Raw genomic sequence first — 12,328 nt, forward strand, 5'->3', positions numbered from 1 at the left:
CCATGTGGCGAGGAGAACCAAGCTGTAGAATAAAGAATGCACCAGTGTGGTTTCACGCTGGGAAGTATGTGCCTCTTTCTCAACTTCTGATGCATCTCTTAAAACGTTTGTCTCTTCATCAGCACCCGTACCCTTCCGAAGAGCAGAAGAAACAGTTAGCGCAAGACACAGGACTGACAATTCTCCAAGTTAACAACTGGTGAGTGACCCCAAGATCTTCCTCCCTTGACTAAAGCGGGGTTTCTAGATAATTGTTTGCTTTTTTTTGTTTTTGTTTTGTTGTTCCTGGAACAAAGGAAATCAAAGGTAATGTCTGCATTTCTTTCCCGAGGTGGGAAATCCATGCCCAGGGAGCCTAGACCAGTAGGGTTCCTAGGATTTCTTCTTCCCCACTCTTTCTTTTCTTTTGCTTCTCCCCACACTCACTTTTCTCACCCCTGGTGTTTTCAAATTCTCCAGCTGCCTCACAAAGTCTGCCTGGCTCAGTCCTGTTCGATATTGTTGTCTGTGTGTCTTTTGCACAATGCTCACACACAGCCACTTCCTCTGGGAAGATTCCTTTTGTCTGGACTCTGAGGAACAATGTAGACGCAGGGGTGTGGGATTTGGGGGCTTGTTTTGTTTTGTCTTCTATCTGTTCTTCGGTATTTGTTTACCCTAATTTTTCTTTAATGGAAGAAAAGGTTGTTTTTTTTTTTCTCTTTCCATTTTTAGCTTGTGATTTAGATTACTTGCATGGTGGTATATGGGCCATCTACCCTTTGTACATGGCTTAGAGAGTAACTGCGGAAAGAGGAGGGGTAGGGGATTAAATAAAATGATCACAGTGGCCAAGAAATGATATAGGAATTACTTATCAAAATACTGGTCCTGGTTTTATCAGCGGCTTAATTTTGTTCTGTACATTCTTGGGGTGATGTTCAGATTAATTGAACTGACAGTTCTCTTTCAAAATTCAGGGGAAGTATTTGCACGGATTTCAGGCCTTATACAAACTTAATTACATGGAACTCCACTTTATCATTCTAATTCCATGTAGCAGAGGTTGTATTTACAAATGAGAAGTCTCTGGCTTTATTCACAGCTTTCCTTAATATATTTATCAAAGCAGGTTCATTTACAAAGTGCTCTATCTGTGGGATACAGGCAGGCAGACATTAACAAAGCTTTTAGGTTTATCAGGCCCGCCGCCTGATGAGCTACCCGAGGGTCAATTGATTTTGTGGTTCTGTGATTCATTTTTTTCTCATTTTTCTAGGATCACAATGAGAGACATGCTTGGAGAATTAGCCAGTTTGTCTGCCTTATCTGTCAGGCAATTTTTTTTTTCCCAGGGAAGTCAAGCTACTTAAATTGGCCACAGGAACTGTCGTTATCTGACTTTAATGCACCCTATAGTGTGGATAGCATTTCAATTACACCAGTAACCAAAGCTTAGCTGCAGCCCTTTTCATGCCTAGTGTTGTACGGAAAGTGATGTGCCTACCTACAGAAGCAGAAAATTGAGTTGCCTTGCTTCTGTCAGGGTGATTAATGCAGAAATAAACTGCTAACCTGAAAAGAGAGGCAGAAAGAAAGGGATAGACAATACAGACTGGAATTCTCTTTAATTTTCTCCTAAAGATTGGAGCTATGTACATTTTAAAGATACCCTTTCGAGCGAAATCGTGGACTAAAGGCTATAATCTCCAGAGCAAGATGTGTCTGGACTGGCGGTGATAGGGGCCTCCTGATGTAAATAGCTAATATGTGTAAACATACAGATTCTCATTCATGTTTCCAGCACAAGCAATCAGTGGTCTGAAACAATAGACTGACTACGTTCTGGGTTAAGTTTAGGAGACTTGGTCCCGTTTATTGTCTTATATGCACCGACCTCCAGGGTAAGCTACTGCAGATTCAGTGGTGTCTGGTACAATTAGCATCCCTTTAGAAAACTGGGTTCTTTGTAAATTTGGGCACATTCAGGGAAGTGGTGATGGGGATATTTGAAAGAAATGGGATGCTTCTATGTTGATATTTGGCATTGCCATTTGACCTTTCTTTGAAAACACTGTCTCATATCATCCGTCCCCGGCATTTTTTTGATGTAGTCATTGCCCTTGAAGAGAAAAGGCATCTCAGCCCTCAGTCTAAAGACCAGCTCTCCCTCACAGACACCTGGCTGGAGCCTGGAAGAAAGAACCCTTCCTTTCTGAATTCCACAGAGCCCCAAGGCATGTGCAGGAGTTCAGCTGGTGTGATATTTTGGGTTTCTTGTTTCTCTGTCATTTGGGCCACATTTGCCGAGGGTGAGGAACGGCAGTCTGTCACGCGGCACACTTGCCTTAATACGGGATAAACGTTGACGCCTCCGTCTCTACAAAATAATTCCGCCTTTCTCATTTTCACACTTCCTTCTGAAAAATTCTGTAATCCTGCCCTCGGGTCGAATTCTTAGCTAATAGCTACCATAACTTTGATAATAAGGTGCAACTCCCAAGGATGGCTTCACGAGCACCCCGAAGCACTGCCAAGAGTGTAAGGCAGTGGCCCCCACCTGGGGATTTCAGAGATCTGAAAAGGAACGGTCCCCACCTTGGTACATTTTGAACTTGTTCCATGCCTTGACAAAGTCACCTTGGAAACAGCTCTGTCTCTCCTCTTTCAGGAGGCTTCAGAGTTGGGCTTCAGGTGCGGGACAGTGATAAGAAGAGTAAACTAGAGATGAGATTTCTAGGCCCAGAGAGCTAGCTGTCACTCTCAGGCAAAGAGGGTCAAAGTAGTTCCTGGGGTTTGGAGAGATGGCTCAGTGATTCAGATCACTTGCTGCCGCTCTTCCAGAAGACCCACGTTTGATTCTCAGCACCCAAGTTAGATGGCTCACAACCGCCTGTATCTCTAGCTCCAGGAGAACTGACGCCCTCTTCCAGTCTCAGTGATCATATGCTTCACACACACACACACACACACACACACACACACACACACACACACGGACACACGTGTAAATACACACATACATGTAAATAAAAGATAAATTTTGAATAGACTGATAAACAAATAGCTTATAAAGTTTAAACAGCCCCCCATCAGCCAGTTGCAGCCAGGTGGCCAGTCTTGCATGCCACTCTCGGCGGTGAGTTAGAGTGGCCTGGGAAACCTTCTGCTGCTCAGTTCTGCTGCTTGCCTTTAGAGCAGAAAGGCCAAGGGTCTTCAGGAGCACTGTAAAATAACAGTCACCGTAACAAGCAATAGACGTGGCCACGTGCACCTCATGAGAGCTACGAGCAGTAAAGACGGGCCAGTTAGAAGCCGTCAGTAATTGGGAACGAAGAACAAACAAGCAAAATGGAAGTGTAGGAGACAATTGAGAGACATGGAGATGTGTTAGATCTCTGCAGCCTGTGTTGGAGGTGACCCCAGATGACTTTTCTCATGTGTTATAAACACATGGGTAGGGGTGTGTCAAACAGGATAATACAACCAACCCAAAGCATGACGTCCAGAAGGACCAGCGTTTATGACACGGATGTCATTGTCTTACACTTATCTCTCAGAAGTCCACGAATAATAAACCATTCCGTTACATTATAGATTGACATTATAGATGAGGCAGTGAGTCATGGTGTCGCACACCTGTAACCTAGGACTTGAGAGGCTGAGGCAGGAGGAATACAGTGAGTGCAATACTAGCCTCGGCTATGCAGTGAATTCCAGGCCAATATGGACTACAGAGCTTTAAGCCTTGACTCAAAAGGCCAAAAGCAAGGTCAGCCATGGTAAAGCATGCCTTTAATGATTAAGAATAATTAATTACAAAAGCAGAGGAAAAATTATTCTGCAAAATTGCATAAATAAAATTTTCGTCAAATAGCTCGCAAGCTAGAATGGAGATTTCTTCCAAAAGGAAACTTACATGTTTAAGGGAAACATTTTTTAAATGCAGACAGCTTCCTATGGCATAGCTTCTCTGTTTAAACAAAGGTAGACTTTTGTGATTTATTGTATGACCTTTTTTTTAGGGTTTTTGTTGTTGTTTTATGTTTTATTTTGCCAGGAGGGAAAGATGAGGGAGCTTTAGGAGGTAAGAGTTTACAAATGACTGCCAAAGCTTAGCAGGGAGAGGGGAAATTTTAGGTTATTGACACTGGCGTTTTTCAGGAGGCATGCTCACACTGATTAAAAAAAAATTAAAAAAAATATTTTTCTAAGGAGAAAGTTGTCACTTCAGGAATTTTTTGAGTTGCATTTGTGTGTCTTTGACAACTATATCCACTGAAATATGACAACGTCACTTGGACAAAACCCCAGCTAGGGATAGGGAGATGGTAGCTCAGTAGGACAAGCGAAAGGACCCAAGTTCCAGCCCCAGAGCCCACACAAGGCAGGCAGCAGTATAACCATCTGAGATCCCAGTTTCGAGTGAGATGGGAGACACAGACAAGAGAATCCAGAGGCTCGAGGCTAGCTTAGCTCACACAACAGACAACAAAAAACCCTTTTCTCAGCCAAGGTGGAAAATGAGGACCAACTTCCAAGGTTGTCCTCCGAGTCCACAAGTCTGCCGTGGTACATGCACATTACACTAACATACACAAAACGTTCATGCGCACATCACACACACACACACACAATGCATGCATGCATGCACACAGACACATCTCATACACATAGAGAAAGAAAATGTAAAGCTCTGGCAGCTAAATCACAACACCACATCTGTTCACAGGCAACATAGTAAGTACCAGAATTACACTGCAGTTATCTCTACCTAGAATCCCCACAATAGATGAGTTTTGTTATTGCTATTTCTTTGTTTTGAGACAGGTTCTTGCTTGCCCAGAATTCTCTACATTGTCCAGGTTAGCCTTGAACTCACAATCTTCACCTATCCACCTGAGTTTTGGGAATAGAGGCACATACAACGACTTTGCTCTCAGGTTTATTATTGTTCTTTGAGACAGGGTCTCACTGTGTAACCTTGGCTTATCTGGAACTTGCTTTATCGACCAGGCTGGCCTTGAACTCACAAAGATAGGCCCGCCTCTGACTCCAGAGTTCTGGAATTAAAGGCGTGAGTCGCTGTGCCTGGCTTCCAGATTAATTTTTAAAAGAAGAAATATACTGTACTCTCAAAAATGCATGTGATTGCAGTAATTATAACCAACGACAAAAACGACATACAAAGTCCACAGGGCTGAGCTGTTGACTGAATGCAGGCAAACTAGGATTTACTGCTTCCTGTGGGCCCCAGGCCCCAAATAACAATGCACGAAACTTAAACGAAGGAACTTTTCAGATGAAGGTGGTCCAGAGAATTCCCTTGTATTACAGATAGATGCCTTGCACAACCTCTCGAACTAAGATTAACTACTAATCACCCATGTCCAGCTTGCCTATCTTCCTATCATGGGGGCCCACAATCATATTAGCTGCAACATTTCTCCATGATTGACACACTGGCATAGGACAGAAGTTTGACTTCTCCTGCTTCAGTTTGGCTCCTGGCGAATTTCCTAGATGAGACAGGAATCTGTTTCATCAGAACTGAGGGACTTTTGAGAGTCTCTTGGGCATCAGTGTACCTTCTAAGTAGGCCTCCTTTCTTTCTGCTTTAAGAAGGCACAGAGCCTTCGCAGACACCAGCACACGGGACTTAGCTCCCTTCCGTGTGAAATGGGGCAAGGCTGGTATAAAGGACACTGTGGGGAAGAGTGACGTAGCTTGTGAGCACTCTGAGAATCAAAGGTAACTCAATTAGGACTCTAAGGTCCTGGTTGACAGCAGCAAGGTGGTTGCCTGACGAAAGCAATAATATTCCCTAGGAACCCATCGTCCCAGACAAATTCAAGAGTAGAGGCCATTGTGCCAAATTCACCCGGATGCTCCCTCTTGAAGAACCGCCATCATGGTCTAGGTGGACTTGAGGAGGGACAGTCGCTTGCAGGCCTATGTCAGTGAATTTCCGAGTCCAATTTCTGCCTCCTAATTAGCAGGAGGAAGAGTAAGGGATGAAAAGGTCGTCCCTCTTCACAGCAAGGAAAAGTCATTTTCCAGGGTGTGTGCGTTGTCGTCGTCCTGCCGCCGAGAGAGAGAGCGGACACCGGGAAATAGGTTGTAATATTAGGACATGGGGAGTAAGCTGGGAATTGAGGGAGATAATTTTGCAGTAAACATATGGAATAATTTGGCCAGTGGTGCAGGAAATGTAAATGAGGAACAGAGACAGCTGGACACTTTTATCTCAAGAGAGAAAGGATTGAAGGATTGAGTGGTGAACCGGGGAGGTGGAGTTGAGAAAACCCTAGAAGGAGCAAAGCCTGCCGGACTAAACAGCCTCTCCCCACTCAGCAGTTTCCCCCCACGGCCGTTTGTTAAACGCAGAGCTGCCGTCTGCGGTGATTATTTCCGAGTAACATCTATGTTTCAGAATAAAAATCCATTTGAATCTCAAGTCCGATTTGCCAGGTGCTAGCTAGATTCATTGTCAGCATTTAATGTGCTGAGACTGTCAATGCTGAGGAATGGATACAAAAAAAAAAAAAAATAAATAAAGCATGCTTTCGAACTCCAGTGTGGAGAGCTGGAGGTAAGAGTTCTGTCTCTCTGGGTTCTCTGTGTCAGAAACACCCAGTCCCTGGAAGGGAGGTGGAGAGGCCAAGGGAACCGGATGTTTCCAGTTTGTCCCATGTGGTCTTCTGCTCACCCAAAGGATGTTCCTCCTAGCAGATACTCCCTAGGCTGTAGTAGCAATAGGAATTCCCATCTCTGTCCACCTGCACAGGACGCTAAACATTCCATCCAAGGGTCCTATTATTATTTCTCGGAGACCCACGATTATTTCTAAGAAGGAAGGAGTGAACTAGATGAGAAGTTAGAAGACAGGAAAAGAAACCAGCAACGATGAACGCTTAACCAGAGGGACTGCCCCGACAGTGAGGTGGGTTTCCGTTTGCCCTGTCTGGTCTGCAGGACATCTAACAGGGGTTAAGCTAGGAGTCTATACATGGCTTACCAATTCTGACCGAGACGGCAAGGTGGCCAGATCCCGTTTCCCATTTCATGGTGTGAAATTCTCACCTCATGGATGGGGGGCAACCAGGCCTCTCATCTATTGCCCTGTCAGATCAGTGGTTCTAGACAGCTCCTGTCCTGTATGGATGGAGGTACCATTTCCAGAAATTTCGATTCAGTCCAAACATAGGCCAGCAGCTCAGACCCAGCAAGGGCCTTTTCGAAGTGCTAAACAAAAGGAGCAGAGGGGAAATAAAGGAAGAGGGTGCCAGTGAGGGGATGCGAAGGGGAGGTTTGAGGCAGTCCCTCACATTCGATTACACCCACTGCTTTGTGCTTTCCCCTTTTTTTTCCTGTATAAAGAAAGAATGAAATATGGTTTTCATAGCAAGCTGGCGGCATTATCTCAGGATGCATATTTCTTTGCTGCGTTAGGATGCCAATAAAGAGGAGGGAAAAAAAAAGTTGCTCGTTTAAAGGAATGTACAGTGCTGGTTAGAAAACACCGCACAACAAAAAAGAGAATGCAACAAATTTTTGAAACAGTTCCAAAAAGGGGGGAAAAAAGTTCCTTAAAGAAATGTTTAAATAAGAAAACTTTGAGAGGGAAAAGCCCTGGTATTGAAAGTTATCGTTGGTCAAGTCTGTGCATTTACAGAAGGAAAATTGGCCTAAAATGTGTTTGGGGTTTTTTGTATTTCTTTGTTTTTCGTTTTTCTTTTATTTTTTTTCTTTCTCTTTTTTTAATTTTTTTTTTCGGTTTTTAGAATTAGCCTCCTCTCTTTCACTGACAAAAACAATGAGCTCCAGACAGCTCCCGCATTAGGCACAGGGCTCTATCTACCTCTGCACTTCATTACGCCAGGATTTGGAAGAGAGACAAGGCTTGCTCAAATAGGTCCTTTATCCATCGCCACTGGCATCATCCACATGGTTTCTCTAGGAATGCTGAAAGAAAAGCCTAGACCTCGGCCTGCTGCAGGATTTGAGGCTAGGATGCTATTGACGTGAGCATGTACTTCTTTTTACTGAGAGGGAAAAAAATGAAGCAACATCATTGCAATATTACAAGTATCCCGATCCTATAGCGACTGATGGAGTATTTCTAACTCCAGTTACGAAGATTAAAGTAAAAGTTGTCTTGAAAACAAAGCTTGTTTTTTTAAAAAAAAAAATCAAGAAATTGGGATTTCAAGTTACTCTTAGGTTACTTCTGGAATGTTGAACGTAGAAAGCTCGCCTGCGAATTGCTTCTAGAGACCCCAAGATTAGAAGCTGTTAAGAAGACACAAAGTAGATCAGAATGCATCAATACTACTTCTCTCAAGTTTCTTTTCTGCTCCTATGAGTCTGATGGCTGCTGCAGCAGCTGGGTTCTCCTTTTCAGTGCCGTTGGCTTTCCCCCCCTACTGTGGGGCTTTTTCCAGCAAGTTTTCCTACAGTCCTGAGGACTTGAAAAAATTCCTTCCAAAAATTTCGTTTTCTCAGAAGCCATTTCTAAGCGGTCTTCAGGCTGCCTGCGCCCAGTGCACTCCACCCGTTCATTCATGCGTTCTCCCACTGGAGAGCGGCCTTGTAAAAATTACTTAATTGAGATTCTGCGCCGTTAATGAGTAAATGTAGGTCCTATTAGCCTCGTGATCTTGAGAACTCGTTTTGTTGTTACTACGGCTTTTTTCACTGCGTTAGATTTTTCAAGGATGAGAGTGAGCAGGGGTAGGTAGCACTTCTGTGTGCCCACCCGACTTCCACTACCCCACTCCTTTAGGACACTCAGAACTATTTATTCCTATCGTGTCAAAAAGAAAACTCAGTTTATATCTGAAAAAAAATCCTTAGAGATCTGGGGAGAGGAGTACAGGGAACCTTGATTTTCTTGTCAATATTGCTTTCCTCGAGTCCCTTTCCTGGTCATTGTTTTTTTTCTAATCAGAATACCCAGCCTTGTTTCCGGTCTGGTTTTGTTTTTGTGGGTTAATCGGAACCAACACTGCTGACTGGTCATTCCCTCGAGATTAGCCGACTCCCAGCTCTCCCACAAATTCACACACATTCTGTACTGAGGTTGAAACAGGCAAGGTTCTGACAAGGTAAACACTGGAGATAGGGCATTTCCAGATACACTGTATCTTTTAGATAAATCCCAGCAGGCTGAGGTTTCAGGTTGCTTAATATGGACTTCCGGAGCTCTAAACTTCCCTCAAGCCTTTAGATGAGCAACAGAAACTTGAGCAGACCTAATTCAGGGTGCTTGGAACAGGGAATGAGTTCTCTAGATCTGAATTCAAGGCTACCTCAAAGTTCACACAGTGAAAAATTCCCCAGGGGTCTTGACTTAATGACTTCAACTCAGCTCTTGAGGAAAACAACTGGGTCTTCCTTAACCAAGGCTGTTCTCTTCTACAAAATGGATAGGATGATGTCTTTTGGGCCACAGGTTGCATACTTCATGCCGTATGATACAGTTGACAATATCAACATGAAATGGTCATATATTTTGACATTGCATTTCCGGTTTCATCTCACCGAACTCTGAAACGTGCCAGTTTTCAATAAGGAAACATTATTTCTAAAGTGTAGACTATTCTCTGGGTGGCATGGACTCCAAGTATGTGCCACAACATATAGAAGCCAGCAATGTGGCCCGCTTGTCCCTTTTTTTCTAAGTTGTGGTCTCGACTCTCAGTGTTGTGTGTGCTAGCACAGTTGAAAGGCAGCGTGGGGATTCGTGAGCAACTTTCCTCTTCTTAAAACTCTGTAGGAAGAAGCTCAGTGGAATTTGGCCCCAGCTGGTGTATTTCCTGTGTAACCTGAGGCCAGGTGAGACAGGGCAAATTCCAAATACTTCTTTCCACCATGAGGCTAGTCCTGGACCTGTGTGATTCACCGTGACTCGAGGCTGCACACGCAGGTCTCCTGTGAGCCCGAGCTCTTGTCGCACGTTCTCTGTCTGTGAGTTCGTGTTTGATGGCATAGAATGGGAAGGGGAAAAAGGAGAAATCCTCACTGTCAAGGAATAGGCCAAGTTAGGGCTTAACTTTCCTCCTATTTTTTTTTTCATAATGCTATTACAAAAGCAACGTTAGGAAACAGGAAACAGGTGATGTGTAAAATAATTAGCACCGAAGGGAACATAATAGGTGACTTATTAAAATCCATACACGGATTATTGACCCCGTCAGGTTCAGAGACCAGAGAGCACGTGACTCGGGTGTCATTTCTGAGGGGCTCGCCCCAGTGCACTTTGGCGGCTTAGTGCTTCTGACATTAAATAAGCTGCAGATATGATTGATTGAGTAGCCCTTTGACAGGAACGAGAAGTCAGAATCTCCTAGGCCTTGCTGAGCCAGGCCTCTGTTTTCATTACCTTCGCCAAGTATTACATTTAGTCAACCGCGTTATGTGTAGTTCTGGGAGAATCGCTCCTGCGTCCAGAAGTCATTGTTCGGCTCATAATAAAATTATGCTATCAATTTGCCACAAGAGAAACACTGGAGTTCACTAAATTATTGCCATGTGTTTTGCACTAAAGACAAAGTGATACCAATTAAAAAAAAAAAAAAAAAAAAAAACCAACCACCCCTGGGTTCTGTGTTTTAGCCGTGCGTGTGAGGGGAGGAGCGAGCCTAGCTCACGGGGGAGGTCATGTCTCCCTTCTCCCATGCTACAAATTTCATTTTCCTTAATTAGAAAATGGCGCTTACAGGGAATGAGCAGGGGGTTTAAGTGAGGAAGGGAGAAAGAATGAAACTTGAGCTGAGCCCTAAATAATACGTCAGAAAATGACAACTTGCCTCCCTCAAGACTATTTCATTTGAAAGATTTGCCGGGTTACATTAGGCTTGGATAGATTTTTCTGGAAATGGGGCCATAACCCACAGACTGAAGAAAATGCCCGACTTCACAGTTCTACAGATAAGTCAAACCCTTACCTTGGTCCCATCGCAATGACAAGGACATACATCTTAGCACTCACCTAGGGCACCGGTTTCAGGATGCTGTCTCCTCTGAGACTGGAGCTTTAGTTATGGTATAAGAATATCATGCTTTTCGATTATCAGCAGAATCTAATATCCTACTGTTTTAATTCATATTCTGCTAAGTTAATTAAGGAATGGCCAACGATTTGGTCTCAGGAGGAAATCTTGACTGTTCGTACCCCAAATAAATAATGTCTGCCAATTTACCATCAGATTGATGGTATAATAAATTTAAAATTGTATATGTTATATGTTATGCTTAAGTCAGCTTCCATTCTGTTATACAATAAAAGTATTTCCAGACCCAGGAAGTAGTTCACTAATTTTAAAATTCTAAAGATTCAGTTTTACTAAGTAATGGTGGAAAGCTCTTTGCAGGATATTATAATGAACTGTATCTTTTTCTGAGGACAGATATAAAAATACTTAGAGAAACTGGTACTTTACGGAGTCGATATGATTTTCCCAACTAACACCAGAAAATGGCTAACAAAGGGGGAAATAAAAGAATGAACTCCTTCGCTGCTTAAGCTTTCGCAGCCTAACGGTAGGATTTACCAAGAGACCAAAATGGACCCAACGATAAAAAATCCCTCTTTTGGACAATGCAACAGAATGCATGGTACAGGCGCGTGTGTCCTGGGTGAGAGTCTTGGCATTGGTCTGTGAGAGCGAACAAGTCGAACGTCTGAAACAAGGTCTGGATTCTTGTTCTGCCTTTGAATTGAGATCTTAGTAAGTTTTCCTAACTTGGTACTGAGCTGAATTCAAACCAGCTAGAGAGAGGCTCAGGAAGGCAACACTTGACACATCCGTTGAGGAAAGAGGGCCTCTCACTCAGCCTGCTGTTTCTTACAGGAAATTAGATTTGAAGTTCCTTTGGAATCGGAGGAAGGAACTGTCGTTCGTAGGCAGATAGAAGCAGGGTGAGACCATGAAGGAGGGAGATGCGGCCCAGGAGGAAAACAGCCTTCTCCACTTGGGGGAAATAAACCCCGCAAGTACCTACTGTGAGGGGGAGAGAGGGCCAGACCCCCCAGAACAGGGGGGAAGAGCTTTGCGCCCACACAGGCCATGCACTGTGGTCTGTGAAGGGAGTGGACCGGGACATCATCAGTAGCTTGGATCTAATTCCAACTCAGACAATGTGTGTGATCTTGGGCAATTTATCCTTTCTTAGTATCTATCCCCTCATCCATTAAAGAATGGGGACTGGGTGATTTTTTTAAGGTCCTTTCTATCCTTAAAATTCTATTATTTTATTATTCTAAGCCTGTGAACTGAAAAAAAAATCTAGTCAAAGCAAGCGAGATGAAAAATGATTTTAACCATTGTGTCTTGAATTGATTAGA

The 12,328-nt window shown here is 43.6% G+C and overlaps 1 protein-coding gene across 8 annotated transcripts in view; it reads left to right on the forward strand.

Moving 5' to 3' along the window:
* The window catches only part of Meis2 (Meis homeobox 2), a 224,215-nt gene that overhangs the window by 163,239 nt on the left and 48,648 nt on the right, over positions 1-12,328 (forward strand). For 2 of the 8 annotated variants that reach the window (XM_050134154.1, XM_050134151.1), the window contains exon 9: positions 123-199. The exons of the other annotated variants lie outside the window; for them this stretch is intronic. In XM_050134154.1, the coding sequence (XP_049990111.1) occupies positions 123-199 (77 nt within the window). The remainder of the gene's footprint in view (positions 1-122; positions 200-12,328) is intronic. 8 annotated transcript variants of the gene reach the window in all.

The sequence above is a fragment of the Alexandromys fortis genome, unplaced genomic scaffold, assembly GCF_014885135.2.
Source record: "Alexandromys fortis isolate MF-2015 unplaced genomic scaffold, M_Fortis_MF-2015_v1.1 scaffold_6, whole genome shotgun sequence".
In the NCBI taxonomy this organism is placed as follows: Eukaryota; Metazoa; Chordata; class Mammalia; order Rodentia; family Cricetidae; genus Alexandromys; species Alexandromys fortis.